Genomic DNA, 26,167 nt, shown 5'->3' on the forward strand with positions numbered 1-26,167 from the left:
CTGACTCTCGCCGGCATCGTGTTATAAAGTGGAGCTTTGAATTATTCTCAGTTTACTCGCGGCTTGTTCTCTTACCGCTGTCAGCTGACCATGGCCTTATAGGAAATAGTTAATTGAACCCTGTCAGCAACAGCCTGTTTCCGTGTCATGTCTTAGTGGAAATTACCACGCGCCCGATTCCGACCACGACGATGACAGCGTCAGTCACACAGAACAGAGCCGCGAGGGAGAGGAGGCTGAGGGCTGACAGCTGGAGGCAAAGAGAGGGGCAGAGAAACGCCAAGAAATGTCCCGAACACACCAACATTAAAAGTAAAAGAGAAAACACAGGCAGAGTGGAGGGTGTCTTCAGATACAGACATTGTCAAACATAGTTTCTTTGTGCCTATAACACAAATTATAAACTGTGAGAACTTGTTCTGAGATTGACCCCTGACTAAAGGTGAGAGTGCAAGCACAGTTGTGTCTTATTTGTTCTTTAGTGAAATGTGCTTTGTGTAAGAACTTTTACTTTTTAAATAGACTGGTTAATGTTCAACAGGCCACATACTGTTGATAGGGTTAACACTTTTTTCTTGGTGTAGTCCAAAGGTTTATGTTTTCTTTTTGCGAGAAGAGCCAATTCCACAAAAGAGATGATGTAACAAACGCACATAATGAACTCAAACCAAACTCCAATACAAAGAATCAGCAATGAAAGCAATGCATGGCGGTGTGTGGTCTGTGTTGTGGTGTTGTAGCCTATGAGGGCCGTCTGGTACAGTCTGGTACCTAAGTAGCCTACGAGTGCTTTACTTTAGTATTTCCTTTTCATGCAACTTTATACTTCTGTGCTACATTTTAGAGGGATGTTGTACTTTTTACTTCATTTAATTGACAGCTGTACTGTAGATAAACACATATAATAAGTTTAGAAATACAATACATCATTAAAGATTAAACCAGAGTTTTTGACCTGTGACCTCTGTCAAAAAAGATTTGTCCGGTTTTGGCCTCTTGTCACCTTTCAGATACAAGCTGTTTGCATCTAGGTGCTATTGCTCTGCACAATGAGTACTTTTAGTTTTGATACTAAAAGTACATTTTGCTGTTAATACTTCTGTACTTTTACTAGGGTTTTGAATTAAGGACAATTACTTCTCATGCACTCATGTATTGGTACTTTTTATTGAGTAAAGGATAAACTTCCTCCTTATAATGAATATGTTTTGCTTTGTTACATTATTTGGATTTTCTTTAATTCAGATGAAATACATTTTGTATTCCCCTATTTCTATTAGTTTCAAATGCATTACATAATTAAGTCCTATCAATGCTAAGACTATACCATACATGATGGCAGTGAGGACGGTGAATAACATTAACAATACTTTATCATGATATTCTAAAATGAGATACATATCACCTATTTAATGTTTGTAAATTCCATGATTGAATCAGTCACAGCGTTTATCATGTGTTTTGTTCAAATTCTGTTGTTTTTCTGGGGGCAGAAAAACTAAATATTATAAGAGATATCTTATTTAATAAACTCCAGAAGTAAAAATGACGAGACATCTCACAAGAAATCTTCACTTACTCTTTCTGAAGAGAGTGAACTAAATAGAAGAGCGTGTCTCATTTAACAAGTGACATTATTGCATTACTTAAGCCACAATGTTGTGTAAAGGTTGAGTAATCTTCATTGATCTATGGACAGCGCAATTACAACCACAAAGGAGACACAGTCATCACTGAATAAGTTATCAACATCCTCATTTTTCGTGAATACGGTCTTAACCTAGATTTTAATTATCATTTTATATCCATGGTTTAATCTCTTGTTGAACTCTGACATAGTGTTGATAAAGTACAATAAAGACGGACTTCACCCCATGTTATCATATCCTGTCATACTCCTTCTCTTTGTATAACTTTCCTTTAAAAGTAACTGATATCTAAGAGTATTAAAAGAAGTACAAAATATAGACTACAGTGTACTGTAAATGCAGGGATCCTATGTTTGAATCCTGTCAATGGATTCTCTCACATTTGTTCAAGTTAAACCAAAGCAGAGCAGAACCACGTTCATTGTCTTTATGTCACTCATAGGTCAATGTTCACAACGATGTCATGTGTTTCCTTCATAGACTTTTGACACTGAGTTCACATCTGGGTAAAAGTCACTCCTGTGGTCTGTTAGAGTCACGTCTCTGAAAGTACATGTGCAGAAACTAAAACCACACACAGCAGATTGATCATGTGACTGCCAGACACGGCACTTCTGTCACTTGTAGTGTAATACGTTTTTTCAATATCTTTTTGCTGATTTCAAATCTAAGAATTATGTAGATCCTGTCATACAGACATCATTTGTTTTTATACTTAAATATAGGCACACATAATGTATATAGCAAATTATCAAAAAAGGGTAAAATGTAATGCAATATAACAGCATTGTAAAGATACTAATATAGGCCTACATTATATTTTAAGTTTGTGACTTCGGTTTTTTGTGTGTCTATTTTGTGGTGTATTTGCACCGTAGCCTCATACAACGTATCTTACACAAACGTACTCCTCATTTTTACTGCGTTTCAAAGATTTCGTGGGCTGGCTTTATGAACATCTAACTTCTGTGAGGCACAGCAACACGTGTTCACTACATTTCAGAGGGAAATATTGTACTTTTTATGGCACTAAATTTATCTGCCATATATTTGCCAAGTGTAGTAACTAGTTACTTTTCTGACTAAGATTTTACATACAAAATCATATTATAAACAAAAAAAATCACATTATAAACTACAGATTACATAGTCTTGTAACCCTATAAAGAAATATTTGTCTAGTTGTAGCACATTGTCATCTTTCACATTTCTATCAGTTGTTAGCAGTTCAACCACAACTTTTCAGATAATGTTTCAATGTTCAAATCGAATAACTCTTACAAAATCATGCTGGGACAATGGTATATTTTCGAGACAATCTATAATGCAATCATGTAATCCTTGAAGATGTAACTATAATCCAATTGCAGATTTTTTTCATATGTAATCTATACTGATTATAGTTACTTATTATTATAATCCTGATTAAATCTAATCAATTTCTACCCGACCCTGATCACAACCCACCCCCATGGAGTTTGACACTGATGGAGGGAACCCAGACAGTTATTTTCTTTGAGGCCTCTAGATGACGCTGTCCTCCTTCAAGATGACTTGACTGAATTTATAGGCAATTAAATGTCACAATCAATGATCCAAATGTGGAAAAAAGCATATGATGAAGATCAAAACACAGGACTGTAATATGGTGACACAATAGTGTTCACTGACAGCTCATTTAAAATGCATGAACACGGGAAGATAAGATGTGAGTTATAATATTTAATGATGCTATAAAAGGTTTGTTCATAGGTTACATCTGCAGCCTAATGTTTTTTAACACAGGAGTAAAATAGATCTCTATATTTCAAGTTCAATTAGGTATTGTTAACTGAGAAACTCTTAACGTGAAGATACAGTAGCCTACATGCCATTCATTTTTTGGATTAATCTGTTTTTTTATACTTGAACAGACGAGATATTTTTGTGTATGGATGAAAAGCAGCCACTCTCACCTTTTCTTTAGGTCCTCAAACAACAGACTACACAGCCTCACACGAGCAGGCTACACACACAGTCTTGCTTTTCTTTCAGGACCCTCTCCAGCCAGTAGCATCTTCCTATGGAGAGTCCTATTGCAGGTCGGATACATTTAGCTTCAAAATAAAAGGAGGCCAAATCAGGCGATACATAAATTATGACATGTTAACTCCATGCATGTGTTATGTTTTTTTTATTCAGGTAACTGCAACTTTATTTTCTATAAATGTTAAAAATAAAAATATATTTATGTCCTCCCATAAGAACCTTATATAGTATTTGCCACATGTTGCATAGTTTGAATTTAAATTATATTTTTGGTGTAATGACATTTAAAATAATTCTAGTTTTTCAGTTATGCTGGCCTAACGTCTTTAAGTTGTTTTTATTATATTACATTATACTTTTTAAATCTTTTATTATATTACCGATGTGGAGTCAGAAACAGAGGCTGCTGGTCTGCTGTATGAGCTTTTATTTTGAAAGTACCAACTGGAAGTCCTATTACATTGCAGGTTCGGTTTGCGACCAGCCCCTCCTGCAGCTGAGCAGCGTGTATTCCTCCGGGTTGACGGAGACCGCTGGCCCTGACTTACCCTGGTGCAGCGCGAGCGGAGCGGCCACTGCGCACCACCTCCGCCTCGCAGCTGCCCGGATAAGGGCCGGGGATGGCGTCGCTTGGCGTGGGGCTGCATGTCATCCGCAGGCGTGGAGCAGGCAGGAGCGCCGTGGTGGAGAGGAGGAACCTGCTCACGGTGTGCAGGTGGGAATTCCTCACAATGTTTTTTCTTCTAATGCCAGGAGGATGAAAACAGCGTCCGACGACAGATTTGTTTATTCATAATTTCATAGGCGTTTGCGTGAGGTTAGCTTGTGGAGCAGGACCGCAACCCCGGTCTCCAAGATATTAATTGAAATTCATACAGAAGAAATGCATCCTGTGTCCGCTCTGAATGAAAATGATTCAATCATTGTAGACACAATTAGAATGTCAGCTGACTGACCCCTGCTGAATGACTCTATCATGTGTGTTTTGTAGGCTACATTGTATGCATCTCCTTCACTCACTCAAACACACAAATACACATTCACGCCCACCTTCAGCAGCCTGCACAATCATATTTCACTTATAATTACCCTCACAATCAGTTCAGTGTAGGATTAAGCACAGAATTGTAGAAATACTGAGGTCATGAGTTCAAATTCCACCCCACCCCAATTTTTAAAATGTTGTTTATTATTATTATTATTATTATTATTATTATTATTATTATTATTATTATTATTATTATGTTTTCAAGTTGTTTTATTCATGTAACTGCAAATATAATGTTTCTTTTTCGATTTCCCTAATTGATGGTTTAAAGACTCCCCTTGACACGACCAGGAACATCATTCAAGTGGCTAAATAATTTGTTTAACTTTATTGCCTGAAACACCTCAATGGATTCATGAATGACAAGCTGTTTTGATACATTTGAAACATGGCTGACGGATGCTGAGGTGTGCATAAACGAGCCTGTTTCTCCTCCTCTCTTTGTCAGCTGAAGTAAAAAGTGCTCCGAGTATTGATTTGTGGTCCTCTCAGAGCTGCTGGCAGATGTCAGTTACTGACTGACAGTCCCTGTGGTGCGTTTGAGACAGAAGAGCAGAATAGGTCAGAGAAAAAAAAAAAGACATGCAGGCTTGATTAATTTAGTTTTTAATATTTGGCGCCAAGAAAGTGTAAGAGCTCAGAAAACAAACTGGTAATGCATCACCTGTTCCAGCTGCTCAGTTAACAGGAGAAAAAACATATTTTTCAGGTGTGACGGTGACCGGCTCGTACGCCTTCCTCCGTTAACGTCACTTGAAACAGATATAAAGGGAGAGTAATCAGATGCAGGTGCTCCTTGCTGACCACTCGGGTCCTTTCTGCCTCCTCACCAGCCTTCAACTCGCTGATTGGTACAAGCGGAGGAGGGAGAAGAGAGAAGTGATGTCAGATTTTCTAAATGAATGAACCGAAGATGAATTATTACTGAGGTTTAAGAAAGGTTTAAGAAAAGTCTTTAAGACTGCCTTAAAGACATTACATTATCTACTTTTGTTCCCTTTAATGTTAAAATCATTGTCTTCCACACTGAGACAGAATCTCATAGAGCTGAAATGATTCAGATGAATCGACTGACAGATTGATGAATCATTTCAGTAATTCTTTTAAACAAAAATACCAAATACAAATGTGAAGATTTTATGCTTTTCTCTTTGTTGTATATGATATGTTTTTGGGAGTTTTTACTGTTGGTCAGACAAAACATATTACAACATAATTGTATATGTATATATTGTATTGGGCTTGTTGCTGCTCTTTATTTAAACTATACATGATGTTTAACATTGAGTGAATATATCTACATTGTGGATGTATTGTGCATTATTTGAGACTGGTACTTTATTTGGTATCTTTGGAAACTGGTGGATCTTCACTTTGATTTAAAGTTAAGTGGGTTTGAACAGTGCTTTTTCTGCACAGCGTGAGTTTGAATTGATTCGCCTGCCAGCAAGCTGCTGCTTGTTGGGGGGTTGAAGCTTCAAGAAAAGTGTAGATTGCTGCTGCAAGCGAGTGTGAGCGCTAAGCAGAGTCTAGCTGCTGCAGTAGCCGTCAACACGGTTACACACCTGCCATTGAAAAGATGCCGGTTGTTTTTAGAGCTCATGTTCTCTAGATGCAGAAAAGAAAAGTCATTTTACTGTCCATAATCAAACGCAGAGCAGAGTCATCAAACTCAGTGCACTAATGGTGCACATCATTTAATTACATGGAGGAAAACACCCAACACACTGCTTCAGGTTAAGAGCTGTTGTGCAGATGAATGCACAGTAAAGAACAGAGGACATGTTTTCATACACTTCATGCTAAAGAGAAGAGCAGCAGTGCTTTATAAGAGCCCGTGTGATGTTGTATATCCAAGCAACCAGTTGAATGAATGAAATATGATTGTTTGTCATCTCAGGGGGAAAACCAGTTGGCTAGGTAAAGTCTGTACAGCTCCACAAAATACCCTTTGTCACAGCAGCAGACACGGTTGTGTTACTAATAATATTGAAGCATTTATGGGGATCTTTTGGCAGACATGGAATATAAAATGAATAAGTATGTTGTCTTTCGTGTATAATCACCTGAAAGTAAGAATTGTTGGGTTTTCATTACGTTAGAATGAGCCTTTTATATCTACCAACAGACCTCTTCACAGAGCCGCCATGTCGATACAGTAGCCCAGAATGGACAAACCAAACCCTAACTTCAGAAAGGGACATTCACATTTCACTAGTTTCCTGATGAACCCAAATGGAAATAAGCCATCATTCATTTATTGTTTACACCTGTGCTCAAAATGTCTTCTGTGAGAAAAATGGAGACCTGTCCAGAGAAGAAGTCTAATCAGCCAAAGATAATGGTGCCTTTAAATGGTGTCCTGATTGTGGGAATAACCATTTGTTGTCAGGAGTTTAAAATGTTGTGAATCCATTGTGTCATGTTGGTAACATCTCTCATTCGTAAGAACAAGGTTGATCATTTACCATTTCTTTGAAAGGGAACATTGATGATTGTTGACTGTCGCCTCGCAACAGGGTTCTCACGACTTCAACCACCTCAGCACTGAGGTGCTTCAACATTAAGTCACTTAAATGCTCGACTTATCAGGATTTCTGGGGTTCTTACATTGACTGAAAGTCCCAGGGCCTCGATTTTTACTGTTTGAATGTTGAAAAATCCCCGAGAGGAGAAATGCAGTAAACTCTACACAGAGAGGTCATTAGGAAATTGTTTTTCAAAGTGTCTGAAAGTAAACATACATGATATGTGATTCACATCTGCCCGTATTCACGAAAATAAGATGAAATCTATCCGTCTTCGTCTTCGGTCGCTGGAAGCACCCACTCTATGGTCACCCTGCTGCTAAGCAACGGGAGAGATGAAGTCAGATTATTTAGCTGATGTTAAAGGCTACACACAATTTGGCAAGATTTACACCACACACACACACACACACACACACACACACACACACACACACACACACACACACACACACACACACACACACTGCAGCCTCGTCCATTAACTCTCCTGTCTTCCTGTCTAATCAGTTGAAACCAGATTAGACAGAGTCGTCGGTGCACATGTCATAGGGCCGCTCATCATGACTGGTTTCATCACAGGATATTAATCAAAAGCCTTATTTCAACAATGTAGGCCGTATGTGTTTTATTTTCTGTGCCTTTACGTTGTTTGTTTTATCTCAATTAAGATTCTTCTTTTTGTTTTGTTTGTTCTTATGTGCATTACCGGTGGTCCGAGTGTGTCTTCGTCTCATTCAGTCTGGCATCAGACAGTAATAAAGAAAATATTTTGGACACACTCGGATGTCAGTGTAGAAAAATGTCGATAGATCCCTCACACATTTATACTCGCTTCCAAAAAGCAGGGGCCAAGATATTCAGACTTTTTAGTGTGTGTAGCTGAAACGCTGTCTCCAACTATTCCCATAATGCAACCAGTTGTGTGTCTTGACCTTTCGTCCTGGTAAATGCCTATAAAGCTCCACGCTTTGGTAAAATTTACCTTTTTAAGTTACAGGCTCAAATAAATCGTGTGCATCTTCTTCTGCCTCAGGTTTTCAGTGAAGACTCTGCTGGACCGCTCCTGTTTTGAGACGATAGACGACGCATCTCCAGAGTTTGTCAACTTTGTTTCCATCCTGGAGCACATCCTCAGTCATCGACTCAAAGGTAAAAAACGTAAGCAACCCTCTTCTCATCCACATGCAGGTAATTAACTGAGTTATATTTATACTGCAGAGTGACATATTGTTTTTCTCGCTTTTTGACTTTAATAGATGATAGTTGACAGGAGAGTGACAGGAAACATGGGGGGAGAGAAAGAGAGGGTTGATCTGTGATAATGGTCCTCAGCAGGAAATGAGCAGCAGACTTTGTGGTTTCATGTGTCTTTAAATCGTCATAAGCACGAAGAGAAAATCGAAAAATATGCACAATTCTAATATAGAAATTGCAGTGAAGTTTAGATAGTGATGGGCATCTCATTTCCCCTTCATTGAGATGAGTCTAGTTAGTGTGAAAATATTCAAACACAGTATATTTGTATTATGCTTACACTATAGTATAAATACTGACCTGCTAAAGATCAATATTTGTGGTCTCTTAACTTTTTTCTTTAAATTTGTACCACTTCAAACAGCCACTCAACTTAATTTAAGTTCAATGCTTGCATATTTTATGTCACTTAAATGTAATTTCTGGGTGAAAAACCCTTCAACTATGATCCACTTCCATTTGAGTAACATGTACAAACTTGTTTTGCGCATCTTTAAAATTCAGAGCATCGTAAATGCAGATTCAAGCTTGTACAAACCTCTGTTTCTGTTTTTTTTTCTTCTCAGGTCAGACAACTTGGTTTGGCTATGAGAGTCCTCGGAGTTTCTGGGATTACCTAAAAGGCGCCTGCAGCAAAGTCCCTCATAATTGCATCCGAAGCATCGAGAGCATGGAGAATGTGCGATCATCGAGATCTAAAGTGAGGATAAAACATTTTGGGGATCAGATTTAATTACCCGAGGCAGCAAGGAAGTAAATAGCGTGGATCTCTAAATGTCAGATTGTCAAATATAAACAGAGCATTTGATTAAATAAATGTGTAATTTAGCCACAACTAGAAAAAGATATAAGCAATTTCAGTATATACACAGCTCTACATCTTCTGAGTCCAAAAGTGTCCTGACATCAGCACACACATGCTGCAATCAGGCGTTTGTTGTTATAGATTACTTTGCACTAACAATTGGAGCAAACATTGTTCTACAGTCAGGCTGTAGGTGAGAACAAGACAGACACACACACACACACACACACACACACACACACACACACACACACACACACACACACACACACACACACACACACACACACAGACACACACAGACACACAGACACACACACAGGTCAAGAACTCTATAAGCTTCCACTAACTAAATGATACTTCTTTGTCTCTGCAGGGCCGGGCATGGATCAGAGTGGTCCTGATGGAGAAAAGATTATCAGAATACATCTCATCTGCACTGAAGGACTTAAAAACCACAAGGTCTAAATGTGTTCTCATAAACTGCACACACCGTTTCCCCTTCAACCCAATTATGATATGTTTTATCAGGTCATCAAGTATAAAAATAGTGTTTAGAAACATCAGCATGTTGCAGGATAATTTGGATCTTCTTACACTTAATCTTAAACATTCAATTATCACACACCGGTTGACTATATCTAGAGGAGTTGAATTAATACCAAACATGTGTTGACTGTAGGAGGTTTTACGAGGATGGAGCGATCATGCTGGGAGAGGAGGCGGGGCTGTTAGCAGACACACTCATTGGACTCAACACCATCGACTTCAGGTACTAGTCACATTCTGCTAATTGTTCCCCGTTGCACAGTCCGTGTGGAGCTTTCTCTGCAAGAAATGCATTTTTGGTATCATCGGTAAAATGTTAAAGTTGATCCAAAAGGCTTTCATGTTAATAGAGCTTAAAATGAAAATTGAAGTTTTCATGTTTTATTGTCTTTCAACAAGTTTCATGTTCTTTATTGTGACGTGCACATTAATTACAGAGAAGCGGTTGCTGACGACAATAAAAAAAAAGTGAAAACAAATTGCTACAAAGTGATCAAAGTTGCATAAGTATTCAACCCCCTTTAATTGGACACTAAATAATCACTAGTGCAGCAGATATGGACTTAGTACTTTAAAGCTGTACATCTTGGAGGCGCTGATCTGATTTTCCATCCTGTCTTTTAGCTTCTGTCTGAAAGGAGAGAGTCTGGATGGCAGCTGCCCCGCTGTGATCGACTACACGCCTTACTTGAAGTTCACTCAGAAGTATGTGAGGTCAAAGCACACAGTTCATCATCAGTGTACTCTAAAGCAGGTGTCAACAAGGTCGTTTTTTAATGGGATTTACATGATCCTTCTATTTACATTTTTATCTGCGTTGGATTTGTGAAAAATAGTGTAAAAGTTTTAACTATGAGAGCCTTCAGCTTTGGTCGGGGGGTGGGGGGGGGGGCACATATTCTTTGGTCAGATTTGGCCCACGGGCTGCTGTTTGCCTCCCGCTGCTGTGCTGGATGTGTGCTAGCATGAGGCTCACGCTGCTTCCCTGTGCAGTGCAGACAGCATCAGCAGCGACGAGGAGGAGATGAGGACTCTGGGGAGCAGTGGCAGTGAGAGCAGCACCCCCGACAAGATGGCCACCGCTGCCTCCATCTTCACGGAGCAGAGCAACTTGGTCAGCAAGTGCAAACGCTTTGAGCAGAAGTACCGAATGGCGTTGGAGCAGAAGGTAGTGTGTGTGTGTGTGTGTGTGTGTGTGTGTGTGTGTGTGTTTGATATTAGTTATGGTCATTACAGGCTCAAAGTGTGTTTTGTGAAGACATGTTTTTTGAAACCTACACATTCAGCTGAATGCTGTTTCTTGATTATACAACATCTGTAATGTTTCTTCCCTCTTTGACATCAGCTGTTATTCAACAGGATGGAGCTGCCACAGCTGTCCTCTACGGTTATTTATTATGCTTTGAGCCAAAGCAAAGAACTCTGATGTGTATTCAGCAGTGCCTTCATGGCATTAGACACACAAATGGAAAACAGAGTGTGTATGTGCTTGTGTGTGTCTTTGTCTCAGGGTTACCTGGAAGAGCTGGTCTGTCTACGAGAAGCCCAGCTGTCAGAGGCTGTGTCTCATAACAAAGCTCTTCAGCAGAGCCTAGAAGACGCACACCTCTCCCACACACTGGAGAAAGAACAGCTTGAGTACATCGTACTGGAGCTACAGGACCAACTGTAAGTTCATCCTGCTCCGTGTGTGTGTGTGTGTGTTTGTCAGTGCATGTGAGGTTACTGACGGTGAGGTGGAGAGGACTTTGCAGCAGATCCGGCTGTGAGTTTGACATTCAGGCCACAGCAAGAAGCCTGGAGGTTGCAGGTGGTTTGTTATTTGTGTGTTGTTGAATCAATCACTGCTTTTAGCCAAGAGGAAAAGCTGCATCAGTGTTGTTTATTTATAAATTTATGCTCTAATCAGTGAAACTACCCGTTCTCTGTTTGATCCCTAATTTACTGTAAGTTACAAAGTCTGTCAAGAGGATTTGTGTCACGATCTCTGGAAATGAAGCTGCAGTCTCAAGTCAGTGGGATGAGTCATTGGATGTTTTCAAATGCAAAAAGCAACGTGGCATGCAGCGTCGACTGAGCGAGAGTCAGTGAATACACACAGAGAAACTTTGAGGATGACAATGTGAGTCAGAGAGTATTTACACAGTCAAATATGCAGGTAATAGTGTGGACTTCTAGGGCAGTGTGGAGCAGGGTTATTATCATCAGCTAATCCGGAAACTAAAATAAAAAAAAGTGTTTATTAGTTGAAGGAATTGTCTCTGACTCTGGATGTCTATTGTCTTCAGGACGGTGCTGAAGAACAATGATTTGCAGTCCAGGCAAGAGTTGACAGCCCATCTGACCAATCAGTGGCCATCTCCTGTCGCCTTGGATACCAACGCAGTTGCCTTGGACACGCTGCTGTACAGGAAGAGAAGGGGACAGTGGGAGGAGTATGTAGATGAGTTTACATCCTCCAGCTTCCAACTCATTATTACTTCCATTATTGCTCAATCTAAATGATTTATCATTCATGATTTAATTGTTCACAAACAACTTTGACTATAAAATACAGATTTTGTATTCTTGATCCTCCAAAAGGTATTCAATTTACATTGATAAGGAACTCAGAAAACCAGCAAATGATCAATTTTGTGAATCTGGAACCACCAAATGTTTGCTTTTTGTTTTTAAGTTGCTTGAACTCAATTTTTTCCTGTTGCTTGACTAGTTGTTGCTGTACTAGTTATGTGTTTATTGATCCTCTATTTGCAGGAAAAGCTTCCAGAGTCTGGAGCAGCTGTCTGTGGACATGAGTCTCTCCCAGACGTCTCTCGAACCGTCACACCCACTGAGTCTGGAGGCCAGGCCGACTGGCACACACTGGCATCACCAAGGTACGTCTCCTTCTGCGAGTGAGCAGACTTCTCCCGGAGGGGGGATGCGAGCATTGATCACGTGTATCTTGTCATTCAGGTAAAGAGGAGACTCCATCTCTAAGAGGTCTGTGTGGCTCCCTGACCTCAGTCGCCAGCTACAAGTCTTTGGCCAGCCTGAAGTCCAGCGAGTGCTTGGCCAGTCCTGCAACAGAGATCAGCAGTCCAGGCTTCACCCCCTCGTAATGAACGGAGAGCTAAATAAACAGATCTTCACCAGGGCCGGACAATCCAGGAACTTTTCTAAATGTAGGAGGGTATTGATTTGTAGACATTTATTTTCTGAATGTTGAGCCCAGAGCTTTCACAGATGGAAGTCAGGTTTGCAAGTTGAGAATCTGGCGTAGCATGTTCTTTAAATTGTGTTAAAACTGAAAAGCAGCTCCATCAGACTGAATGATGTCTGATGAATGTACCGTTCAGCTGAAACAACCTCTGACTCTTTATAGAGGATCTCCTGCTGTTACTTCATCAATGTGTTTCAATTATTTTGATTTGTTGGTCGTTTGTTTGTCTGTGGAGAATCGTTTTTTCCATTTTAGGAAATAAATTAAAAATACTAGTCAGCTGAACTAAAGATTGAAAGGTTTCCCAGGAGAGCTTAGCATGCTCACAATACTGACTGTAGATCAGATCAGAGTTCTGAGAAAACACAAAATACTGATGGTCAGTCTCTCGTCACCATGAATTATGTCTTGCAGTTGAAAGTGTCTTATTATTTTTTGTGCCGTTACTGCTGCCACTGCATTTATATAATAGTTTTTTAAAATCCAGTAATCTCTTTAATTTATGATGAATGTAACTCTACTTTCGTCATGTCATCAAATGATTTACATAATGCCGTCACATTTTGTTTAAGGTGTAAATGTTTTCTCAGTTTTTTTGGATCAGGGTTGTTGTCAATGTCGTGCATAATGCAGTGCAACATGTTTTGTTCTCAGGTATTAATCCCCACGATTAATATTCACTATTTACCTCTAGGTTTACTTTAAAGTTCCGCTTTATCAGACAGACTCCTATTATTCCCATTCATTACTTAAATGCAGTATTTTAATGGCTAGTTACCACAAACGGATCCTTCCTAAACCTCTCAATGATCTGTGTTACGTCCCAGTAAAGAATATCGTGCAACAGATAACTTTTGAGATTGAGAAACAAGTGGCTTTGCCTAATATCAGTAAATTGTTTCTTATTATTGGTTACTAGCCGTGTACCTCAACACTGAATCATGACTTTGCTTTTAGTCATTTGCACAGATATGCAGCAGATGTTTTATTGGATTTGTTTGCTTTTTATCCCACATTTTGAATAAACTACGCTTACCCAAACAGTGAGAATTTGATAGTGATATTTGAGTTTCTTGTCCACAATATACAAGTGTGGTGAGAATGCCAGTATAAAGTCTATGACTGAAAAGAATTTCCAAAGCAGATCAGGTATGTATATTTAATACGTCACATTGTCAAAAAGTCCACGTGTCACAGTCCTCTTCCACAGTCTCTTGTACAACTGAAAAACACTCATGGCTTTACACTGGCACACGTTTAGCGTTCGTCTCTCTGTCACACACACATTCACAGGTCACGGGGGATTGGCATGGAAGTTTAAAACATGGAGATCCTCCCTCTGTGTCCGGGGAGGATACACTTGATGAAATTCATTTTACATCTCTTAAGGTAAGGACTTGAGGCAGTGCACACGATCCCACTGAGACAGACACATTTGGGACCTGAAGAATCACTTATTATTAACAAAACTGTCGCTGCCATCTGCTGGCTGTTGAATGCATCAGAAAGCATGTGATTTGAACGCTGATGAGACAAAACATTATTTATCTTCAGTTGTGTGCACAGAATTTGTTGCAGCGAAGATTCAAATCATAGAATATTAAATATAAATACTAATAAAAATAATTTCATATAAATCTTGCAGTGCAGTAATGGATCATGTAGTTCATTTTTTTTTCACTTCAGCTTCTGCTTGTGTGTTTTTAATTGGGCAACATTACCCGTTTCCCTCCAGGTACAGTCGAGCAGTACTTGTGTCTTAAAACTATCAGGTGTTACTGGTCTGCAGTGGCCCGAGTGTCCTCTCCTGGTTGCGTTTGCGGAAAAAGGCTTTGCCAAATTCATAAGTGCTGATCATAATGGCGCAAGCCGGGGCCACTTTAATCAACCTTGGGAGGAATCCTGGCAGAGACACAACAGATAAGAGGATCAATTACATACCAAATAGTCAGGTCTAGTATAATGATTCACGAAATATCACAAGAGTATCTACCTGCAAACAGTCCACCAAAGCCGTCCTGCGCCACAATCCTGCTCATCACGCTGAAGGTGGAGGAGGAGACCCGACAGGACACTGATGAGACAAAGACAACAGTCAACATCAAAGGACTTAACGTGTCAGAACAACCTTTCTGTCTGGACCTCACAGCCCTCTCAGACGAGCTCAAGTACCTTTTCATCAAAACCACTTGTCATGTTCTAAATGTGCTGATTTGAATGTATTGAATCCCTTTATTTATAGTTTTCCTTTTTTCCTCCCTTAAGTAACTTTAATGTTAAAAAAAAACAACAATCCTGTTCCAATCCTAAAACGTGGCCCTGGTTGGGAATCCACTGATGTTTTGATGACATTTGTAATCTTCAAAAAGCATTTACTAATCAATATAACAATAAAGAATAACGGCATAATTACAGTTCTTTGCTTGTAGCTCTCCCAGCTCCAGCTGCCTTCTCGTTTTAACGACATCAAAAGGTAACGTTACAATGGCCGCGATCTGAAAGAGATGGAAATATGTATAAATCACTATTTATGTTCACTTATAAATGATATTTTCTGTGGAGTTCAGTTTCTACAGGGTGACAGGCTGAATGCTGATGCACTTACAGAGCCAGACACCGCTCCGGATAAGAAGGTAACTGTAAACGTGGGTTCTCTGGTGTTATATAGTTCACACAGCCAGCTCTTGCCCTTCTCATAGTTGTACCAGTACATGGCTGAAAAGGGAACGTCTCGGTAGAGTGTGGGCCCCAGACCTCGCCACAGAGACAGCCAGCCCTCTGTCCGCACTGCAGAGCGGATGCAGTCAGTCAGCTCCCTGTACGACTGTTTCTGAGACTGCAGCTTCGTGCGGATCAGCTCCAGAGGGCTGATCACTGTCGCTGAACCCACTGACACACACACACACACACACACACACACACACACACACACACACACACACACACACACACACACACACACACACACACACACACACACACACACACACACACAGAGAAAGAGAGAGAAAAAGTTCCTTATTTGTAGTCATCCTCATCAACTTTGCTCTTTCTAAAATCTCCTTTTCAATAACTGCTCACAGGACGTTATTGAAATCAGAGTGGAACCACGTCAGGGTCACAATGTGTCAGACTAAGTTTTCTAAATGAAATCTAGTGTAGGATGAAATTACAGATACTCGGTGCTTTAGGGCAGAAAGTATGGGTGGTTTCTCTAGAAAAATGAATCTGAAAATCAAACCACCAGCATTATTAAAATACTCCACGGTGAAAGGAACTCTAATTAATACTCAAAAGATGCCTCTTCACCAAGTAGTTGTTGTTTTTTGTCCTCGACCAAAGAAATCCTTTGTCGACTAACACTCATACGACTAATCGATTGGTTGATTTAATTGACAGATCTGTAAAACTGATTTGCTCCACGAAAAAATCCCCTTAAAAAGCACCATGTTTAAATCTTGTGTTTACCAGAGATGTGTTCAGACATTTCTTGGAAATAAGTAATTCAGCCTAAAAAAAAAGGATGAAATCAAGACTTCTTAATTGACGAGACAGAAACGCCTATTTGACTAATAGGGGGTATGTTTCATTCTCTCAACAATAATTTAATGCAGACGATCAACAGTAACTGATTTTAACAATTGTAAGAAAGAGCTGGATTCAGCAACGTTGTCTTGATGCGACAGCAGTCAGCTCACCTCTAGCGATAGCTCCTGCCACAAGAGGAGCCTCCTGAGCGCAGTCTCCCATCCTGACCCTCAGCACCGCACACAGCTGGTCGTAGCACGTAAAGTAGATTACCGTAGCAGGGACTGCCATCACACTGGAGACAACACACATGTAGAAAATAACCATATATTATGCCTTAATCAAGATTAGTCCAAGCAGGGGAAATTAAACCACAAAAGCAACACCAAATACATTAATTAGCAATGTGATTCATTTAAGAAAATGCCATTAAGATAATACTTAACATAAACCAATCTTTGGTAATCAGCCCACAAGACAACCTGAGGTGGTTTGCCACTAATTGGCCCCTTAATGAGCGCATCAGCCAGCTGCAGGCTAAATGACTGTCCACCAAACACATTTTCTATGAAACTGGGCTCTAAGAGGAGAGCAGGAAGGACGAAGTGCAGCAAGGGAATAAAAGAGACGCAGGAGACTTCTCACTCACAGGGTCGGAGGCAGACCGCTCCATAATGCCTTTATTCCATCATGGCGTACTATCTTGACGAAGGCATCCTGCAGAGACGCAGAGTGTGAAGTCAGCGTAGGAAGACGTGCTTGTCTGACTAGCTTTTATATTTGATTTGGTAAAGAGTTATTGGTGGAATGGGGAGCTGAAATGGTTACCAGTGTGCCATTGAAGTGACAGGGGGCTTTGTACCAGGCCTTGGAGTTGCCGTTTTCACAGACACATATGTGGTCCATAAGTCCATTGCAGTAGACGAAGCATTTCCCTGAAAGATATTGACAGAAATGTACGTGGTCATTTAATATTTACTGTATCAAACACAATACTCGACATACTTGATCATACTCATAATACCTTTGGGAAAGGGATTTTTCTGTGCTTGCAGTCTGATCTTCACGACATCCAAAGGTGTAACTGAAAAAAGGAAAATGTAACATGAAGCTCCATGTATACAATTTGGTAGACTACAAATTTTGGAAAATGTGATGTCTTTTAATACAAAATGTAAATGTTGTGTACTTGTAATACACCAATGCTTGTACTTGTTTTAGGCTGTCGTTAATGTTTGCCAGGTGAGGTGCAATGCAACATGACATGAGTGGTTTTGCATGTTTTAGCTCTTTGTAACAAATCACATACACCGGTATTTCACACTATCAACTATATTCAGGAGCAAAACAGAGTTTTGGGGTGTTTTTACCAATTACCATAAACATCAGTCAACATCACTAAAACAGTTTTGTATTGTATTAGACTGCATTATATTAATATTTGAGAATAAAACAGTGACTGTCTTGAGTTGAAGGAGAAGGAAACAAAGGAAATGAAAAATTATTAGTAGTAACAAAAGCAAAAACACCAGTTTCTAAGGGAAATACTATCGTTACACATAACAGATGAATAGTCTCTAGTATCTCACCCAGCACAGATGTGATGATGGCTCCGGAGCAGGACGCCACCATCTGTTGAATTGGAGTAATGCCATTCAAGCCTGGAGGAGCAGGACTTTGACCACTCATACTGTATTCTTAAAAAAATCAAAGACACGGTGTTTATAAATATGCATGACAGTCATCATGTAAACAAGAACATTATTTGCCAAGGGTGCTAATTAGCGGTCACTGAAACGTTGAAACGTTATTATAACATCCCAGGTGTTGTAACATTAACCTACAGGGAGAAGAGAGCTCTCTGGTCAACCTAAGGTAGCTAACTACTTACCGCTAAACCGCCCCAGCATCTACGAAGTCTCCCATTAAGAAGCACATCACTCTCAGGGTTTAAAGTCTCCTGAAACAGGTTCAATGGCTAACACGTGTATGCTTCGGGGTTGTAACCTTAGCTCACTGCTTAGTTTCCTCAGCAAACGCACCATACAATATTAGTTACATGATGACATTTCCGTGTACATTCCAGTATTAGTTTCAGCAGAGCACATTCTTGGAAATGTCTTAATTGTGTGATACATTAAATACAATAATGGTTATACAAAATATTTGCACATACAATGTATACAATGTTGTTGTAAAAAAACTATTTTAGCTATAGATTGTTAACGTAACATTATCTATTTATTTTGTTTACAGTAATGTGGAAACATCACATTCAAACTCAAAGACAGCATTTACTTATTTCTGGGGTTGCCAGGGTTGAAGAGTTTCCGTAAAACCAGAAGGGGCGACAGAAAGCGTTCACCAAAGACGGAAAGTTATTTTTAAGAAAAACAATCTGAACTCTATGTTATTACAAAACTGATGTGAGTATAAACTGGGAGCTTAACGCATTTAAACGTGACAGTGGTTACGTGACCAGAAAGTGTCAAACATGGCAACACAGACCTCCTCCACCATTGGATTTGAAGCGGGAAAGATACGTGTTTGTGAATTGTAAACTGACTAGCGCGTGTCTTAACAGTTGTAAAATATCCTGACAATGCATACTTTGTTGTAGGAAACGCATCACTATTATTATTATTATTATAATTTTAATACATTTTAGCTCACGAAATAATGTAGCGTAAGTTGCGCAAAGCTGCTAACGTTAACCGACAAAGCTGTCCACCGGGGAAACGATAACTAACGTTAACGTTAAGACGGTAAGTTACAGTTAAATGTTAGTATAGGGAGCAGTAAGCACTAACTAACAGTTATTGACATACGTTACACTGCTCATGTATTAGTTTTCAGGCCCCCCTTTGTAAATAACCCTTTCTTTGTTTACACACAGCGGACAAACAAGGACTTCCATGTTGACTCAAGACATTACAAACATATCTCAATGCAAGAGAATAAAATGAAGCCGAAACGCACCCAGAGACAAACAGGACCCAGGTGGCAAGGTACGTTAATGTTATTATTATATTATTATAACGTTAACGCCACCATATGTTACTCTAAACTTTTATTTTTACAACCAAAGTCCATTTCCGTGTTTTCGAGTTAACGCTAGCTACGTTTGAAACGTAAGGGTTACGCTAACTTACTGATTAGATCATTGATCAGTGATGTAATGAATGGTTTAAAGTGATTGATCACTATATTGAGTAGTGACCACTTATTCAAGCTCTTCAGCTGATATTTAGGGGGCTAGTCAATCTCCCTCCCTCATCCTGTGACTGTAATTTGCAGGTAAAGGAGTCAGCACTGGTGACAAAGCAATGCAAGCTAAGCCAACATGCGTGTCCTCTGCTGCTCAAGCCAAACCTTTTGCTGGGAAAGTGTTTTTCCTGGATCTTCCATCAAACAGAATAGCAGAGATATTGGAGAGTGACATCAAAGACCTGGGAGGGGTGAGAACAAAAAACACACATTTTCCCTATTTTTTGTGGCTTTCACAAAAGGTTTAAATCTTTGTCATTTCTCCTGTACCAGCTCGACATATCCATGTAGTTACAGAGTTATTCACAACAACTAATGTTATATTTCCTCCCCTCTGTCCTGCTGACTTCTCCAGGATTCACTCAGCTTTCTCCTGTTTGGGCATTATTACAGAACAATAATGATTTTACATACTTTCTTTAGTTGCTCTTGTATAGTTTCCTTTTTTAAAACGGACTTCTTGTGTTGCTGCACTTACCAGATTTCCCCTCTAGAGATCAATAAAGGTTTATCTTTTCTTCATTATGATATTATATATGATGATTGCAATAAGATAGAAGTGCTGGGTATTGGTTGACATTTTGAAATATTAGTGGCAGAGAAAACATCTGATTAAGAAAACAGTAAATGAGATTACAAATCAGACAGCTTTTGTGCTCGACAGTTTTCAAAACTCTGTCATGGGCACATTTCGATGAAACATGTATTTAGATTGGTTCCCATCCCTGTAAATCACTGATGATATAATCTGTGTTTGCAGTTGTTATTCTGGAATGAACTGTTATAAAAGTCTTAAAGCTTTCTTTAAAAAGACGATCCTGTTTTCTCTCGTTTGTCACTTAGACTGTTGAAAAGTTCTTCAGTAAGGAAATCAAATATCTGGTGTCCAACAAGAGGGAGGCTAGATATGTGCAATGCATCAGGCAGGACTCTCCTGTTCCCAGCCCGAACTCTGGCCCAAGTTCACCCCCCCCTCGATCAAACCGGGACACCATCAGAAGCAAGTCTCAGGGCCAAACAGACACCGTGAGTTCACTTTCATTCATCAGCTGTAGTGCAGACATGTTTTTAGGTCTAGTTCACAGCTAGCCTGTGCAATTCCCTTCTTGATCATTTTCACTAAGTATTAATATCATAGTTTTTCTTTTCTTATCTTTCAGTTTGTTCCAAGTCGAGGGAAGTCTTTGGTGGAGAAAGTGGTGAAAGAGCAGGTTTGTTAGATCATGACTGAGTCTAGTGAGGAACTTTAACTGCCGTGTGTCTTCTCTGTGCTTATACACATTTGTTTGCTTTTAGGAGAGGGTGAAAATGAACAAGATCCTGTCAAATGCTCTGGAGTGGGGGGTGAAAATCCTCTACATAGATGGTATGCTGTCAATAATGGTTGATAATGTAACAAACTGATAAAACCTCTTTTTTATTTGAATGTATAAATGAAAATAATGATCTTTTATGTCACTTTCAGATATAATCGCTTATGTTAAGAAGAAAAAAAAAATTGTCAGCAGCCGGTGTGCTGCTACCACTGCCGTCAAAACAAGTGTAGGTTTACGGGTTCAACTTCTTAAATTAGTTTTTGTAAAGATTGAATCACATTTTGGGATTGTTATCCTAAAAATGATTGGTTCGACCTTGTAAAATTGTGTTTTTAAATGCTTATTCTTTATAGGTCAAAGCTGAGTCGCCAGTAAAGCAAGGCTTTCAGAAATGCAGAGGTAAATGTAATATTGTTATTACAGTCTTTTATTTTTTTCTGTAGAAATGTGGTCCATTGTTTTTGATGCTTTGTAAATACATGCTCAACTTTAAATGGACTATGACTGATGTTTGTTCCAGGAGGGCGAATCACTAAACCTTTCGTCAAGGTAGAGGATTCAAGCCGGTAAGAGACAGAAGACTAAAAGAAGCTGCACTGTCTTTGAGTTGTTTACATATATTTATTGACTGTGTTGTGTTTCTTTCCCCTTCCACAGACACTACCGACCAATCTACCTCACCATGCCGAACATGCCCGAGTTCAACCTGAAGACGCTTCCTCCCTGTACTCCCTTCTGTGTCGAGGGCAAGCTTCTTCCTGGAAACAAACAGCCGGGACGCAGGTATGTTGATTCTTCTCTGCTTTGCTTTCAGCTAATTTAATGTGGTCAGTATGTCACACGGTCATAAAGACGGTGTATTTAGAATTTTTAAACATATTTCAACCACCAAATCCCTCCTAAGATTCTTCTTAAGATGCGGCAAAGTTAGTTTTACTAACTTTTGCACCCAGCTCACATTGTTTTTTTCAGTAATCTATATCTTTTACAGTTTTGTTGTTTATTGACGTTCTGTTAATGACATCTGTTCTCGGTTAACGGTGTTGCTTTGTTTGGTGAAGAGAAAAAAAAAACTCAACATTGTGGAAAATAAAGTAACTACTTACATTTTTCCACACTGTTTACAAAGTTTTTTTCCACAAATTTCTCCACTATGTTTGCATATCAATCAATCAATCAAAACTTTATTCCAGCATACATTTCTCCACATTTATGTGTAAATCAGTCTGACACATTTTGTTTCTTTTGAAACTTTGGGATCATGAGCAGAATTTAACAGTCTGTGGGTTAGAAAAGTGCTTGTCCGCACAATTTTAAGTTGTAACTCCTAGAGTCACCCATCAAGAATGAATGAAATTCATCAAAATGTCTACAATCCAAACTGTTTTCACCTTAGTTTGGTTTTATTTGTGCAACCTCTGGGATCAGAGGTGCAAAAGCCTCGGCCAGCGAAGACCTCGCAAACGGCCGAAAGAAGAGCAAAGACAAGAAGCGAGGCGGCTACTGCGAGTGCTGTATGATCAAATATGAGAACATCACAACGGTGAGTTACCGCATGTAAAAGTGAGAACTGTCAATGCAATACTGCAATACCAAGACAATAACTTATACTGAAGGGCCAATATGAACATTCATGAGCAGAACTACCTTTTATGTCTTTGTTTTGAATTAATATATGAAGCTATTCTTATTTAGTGTGATTATATTTCACCTTATTTGTTTGAATTAACCACAATTTTCTTTGAATACCTAATCATCAAAGATGTGTTTCGACATTATTTTGGCGGTATTTGGTCATGTGCAATGAGCAGGTCTTGCACACAGTGTTAAGTTCTCGTTTATAGCGGCTGATGCTAGTAATTCAGTTTTTAACACAGAGTAGAGTGATGTACTGTATGTAAGGTGTATGGCATCCTAGGAAATCAAAAGAATTACAGATTATATGTAGTCTTGTACAAAGCTGTTGATTACTGTATATTCATACAGGTTTAGTAAATTAGCGTTACAACAGTGCATCTTGTCCTTCTGCATAAATGTGTTATAATTCTAATGCTACTGTGATTTGTTGTATTTTTGTTCAGCATCTAAAGAGTGAGCGTCACAAGGCTTTCTCCAAGAGTGACGAATACTCGGTGGTGGACAAACTGGTTTCAACTCTGCACTGCAACTTCCTCATCCAAACAAAAGCTAAAAGGTAACTTGTCCACATTCCTTCTAAAACGTTCATCAACATTAAATGTTCACATGTAGATAAATGTGTTTTGGACCTTTTTTATCTTTCTATTCCACTCTACTCGCAAAACCTTTTCTTTGATTCCCGTTTAGACCTAAATGCAGTGTTTCCTCTGTTCTGATGGTTCCGGGACCGTTTGGGACCACTGTGCAAAGACACGAGGGAGATCTCGGTAACACGGAGATTATTAAAGAAGAAGAGCAGCATCGGACTGTCGATAAGGGATCTTACTCGGCACACACTTTACAAATAGGATCAGTCACTGGTTCCACTCCTCTGATTCCCAGAGAGAGGAGGAGCTATTACTCTCACCCAGACAGATCCAAGCACAAATCTCTTGCACGTAAACAGCCGTGCAGAAAGAATTCTTTGACTTCTTGCTCTCAAAAAGCTGAGCAGGCACAAATTCCTGAGCCCAGGATGGAAACAGCCCCCTCTAGAGGTGAATGTGTTGCCTCTATTCCCTCCAGAGTTGCTCCGGTCAACAAGGTGGACCAAACAACAACAACAACTCCAGACGTGAACAGCTCAACCTCCTGCTTCCATAATGTGACGGTCCAGAATGAAGCTTCCTTAAAATGCCTTAATGTCATAACAAATCAACAAGAGGAGTCTGATAGGAAGCAGGGTTCCTCAGCGCGTGAGGCTGTTCACGACGGAAACATATCTGTTGACAAAATGACTGGAAACGAGCTCTCAGAAAGAGAAGAAGAAGAAAGTCTTCCTTCACACAGCTTCTCTCCGCTCCGGAAAATACGGAGGAGGGTGAGAGTTTATAAACGAAAGAGACGGAAAGTGGACACGCGCGTTGAAAGCGTAAAGCCGAGAGACATTCCAGACAAATCCATGCTGAAGCTCTGCGAGCTGTTTCAGTCATCTGATGACATGGATGGGGAATTTCTGGGGTTTGAGGTCTAGTGAGGGAGACATGAACTGTATTATTATTCAAACATGCCACAGTCTGTGCCGTGGACTCAACAAGCCACTAGATTCTTGAAGACAGCGGAGTGAGTCAGATGAAGGGCAGCTACGGATGTGTGGATTTGGTATTTAGCATTGTATAAGATATAAAACCTGAACAAGGTAAACCAGCATAATAATTACCTTTTTCAATGGAGTTAAAATGACATGAGTCCCATGAGTAAAAACTTGTCTAAAATGTACAAAATATATTGACATCTTGATATCGAGTTAGTCTAATTTAAATCTCTTTTGATGGGTATATAAAGGAAGAATTAAAAATACCTAATTGATGAATTGAATCCAGGTAAAAGCAATCTATTTTCATAATATGTTATTGCGGACTGAATTATCCACTATTTGCCCACAACTGGTCTAAGTCGCCGTAGTCCTGAAATTATTCCATAACATTCTTCAGTTTTAGACAGAAATCAAGTTCAGCCTCTAACTTCAACTTGGTTTTATAGAGAACATTTCTAGACGCCATGAACAATACAACCTGCAGAAAAAACATCCCAAAAGCTGTAAAGTCAAAGTATTAAAGAGGCCGCCTTCTAGACATGCATTTTACACATTTTCACAAATGTGATACCTTTTTATTGCCAAATGAAAATCTAGGAAATTCCACTGTGTGAATATATTTGTAGGATTAGTTTCTATGCGGTCGTTTCCACTGAATACTGTTGAGGGAAAAGGAGCATCTTATTAAAAAAAGGCAGCTTTATTAATAATATTGTACACAGTAATCTGGAGAAAGGTAGTTTGAGTCTTCCAGACATTGAGAACTGATTGTTTACATATAGATAACATGGTTGCATATGTATTGTATGTGTGGTACTTGATATTATATATGACATTTTAGGATTCTTCCTAAGTGCACTTTTCCTGCCTTCATGTGCCTTTCCCTGCATCTGGTGCATTAGCATAGTGGCCTTGTTCTCCCACACGGCTCTCTAAGTGATGCTCTGGGTCAAATGGGCGTCTCTGTGCCACTGACTTTAAGAAAAAGACTTGAGCAACAATGTGTTCTGAGGTACAAGCACAGCACAAATAAACTGGCAAAGGTTAAACTGAATGCACATTTTAATTTTTTTCTTCACCATCCATTATCTATACACACTTATCTTTGATCAGGGTGCAGGGGCCTGAGTCTCTACACTGACTTGCAGAGACAACTATTCATGCTCAAATGTTTGCACCTTTACTGCAAATTTAGAGCCTTCAATCTGCTTACATGTCTTTAAACTGGTGGGAGGAAGAAACCACACAGACACGGGGACAACATTCAAACTCAACACACCACAGACGTTTGTCATTGTACCGTTCAAAGGTTTAGAATCCTCTGTTGTATTGTCATTTTTTCTTTCCTTCCATAATGGCTATTTAAATACGGATAACAGTATAATTCATTTCCAGTACACAAAAAGCACAAGTGACCCTCCACCATTATTGAACCACAACACGCTGCAACTGGGCTCTGCATGTTTTGGGAATCCGTTTTTCTTTAAAACATGAACCACATGCATACACCGAATCTAAACTTTTGAACTGCAGTGTACATGAGTTTGTTTATTATAAGGTGCATCGAACAAATGAAAACAATGGGAAAATTGAGTGTTCACATAATGTTAGTCGGTTGTTTTCGATCCATTATAAACATTAAATGGCATCAATATCTTCTGTTGAACTCTTAGAGCCACATTAGCTGATTGAGGAAACAATCCTGTCTGGAAAATAACATTGTGATCAGCTCAACTGTAAGAGTTGTTGTTCAGGAGCCAAGTCCACACCAGG

General features: G+C 39.4%; 3 protein-coding genes across 4 annotated transcripts; 2 read left to right on the top strand and 1 right to left on the bottom strand.

Moving 5' to 3' along the window:
* Positions 1-4,213: 4,213 nt before the first annotated feature.
* On the top strand, positions 4,214-12,968 carry rundc3b (RUN domain containing 3b; the record flags this gene model as incomplete). Of its 2 annotated transcripts, none has more annotated exons than XM_079165212.1 (11): positions 4,214-4,392; positions 8,290-8,405; positions 9,077-9,210; positions 9,692-9,777; positions 9,998-10,087; positions 10,489-10,569; positions 10,858-11,032; positions 11,375-11,532; positions 12,153-12,299; positions 12,622-12,743; positions 12,823-12,968. In XM_079165212.1, the coding sequence occupies exons 1-11, from the start codon at positions 4,298-4,300 to the stop codon at positions 12,966-12,968; spliced, it is 1,350 nt and encodes a 449-aa protein (XP_079021338.1). In that variant the 5' UTR covers positions 4,214-4,297. The 2 variants fall into 2 exon arrangements, with proteins under 2 accessions (XP_079021338.1, XP_079021339.1); XM_079165213.1 differs by having other exon boundaries at positions 10,001-10,087.
* A 1,246-nt stretch (positions 12,969-14,214) lies between these two features.
* On the bottom strand, positions 14,215-18,628 carry slc25a40 (solute carrier family 25 member 40). The gene is made up of 10 exons (XM_079164172.1): positions 18,489-18,628; positions 18,187-18,294; positions 17,622-17,681; positions 17,426-17,532; positions 17,247-17,314; positions 16,768-16,892; positions 15,675-15,958; positions 15,483-15,564; positions 15,063-15,143; positions 14,215-14,971 (listed from the first exon to the last, which is right to left on the bottom strand). The coding sequence occupies exons 1-10, from the start codon at positions 18,505-18,507 to the stop codon at positions 14,838-14,840; spliced, it is 1,068 nt and encodes a 355-aa protein (XP_079020298.1). The 5' UTR covers positions 18,508-18,628; the 3' UTR covers positions 14,215-14,837.
* A 508-nt stretch (positions 18,629-19,136) lies between these two features.
* Positions 19,137-25,428, top strand: dbf4 (DBF4-CDC7 kinase regulatory subunit). Its single transcript, XM_079164191.1, has 13 exons — positions 19,137-19,362; positions 19,494-19,605; positions 19,895-20,055; positions 20,708-20,890; positions 21,025-21,075; positions 21,161-21,230; positions 21,330-21,406; positions 21,534-21,579; positions 21,701-21,746; positions 21,838-21,963; positions 22,609-22,723; positions 23,262-23,374; positions 23,506-25,428. Exons 2-13 carry the CDS (start codon positions 19,545-19,547, stop codon positions 24,329-24,331), a joined length of 1,875 nt encoding a protein of 624 aa, XP_079020317.1. The 5' UTR covers positions 19,137-19,362; positions 19,494-19,544; the 3' UTR covers positions 24,332-25,428.
* Positions 25,429-26,167: the final 739 nt, after the last annotated feature.

Source organism: Pholis gunnellus (assembly GCF_910591455.1).
Source record: "Pholis gunnellus genome assembly, chromosome: 8".
NCBI lineage: Eukaryota > Metazoa > Chordata > Actinopteri > Perciformes > Pholidae > Pholis > Pholis gunnellus.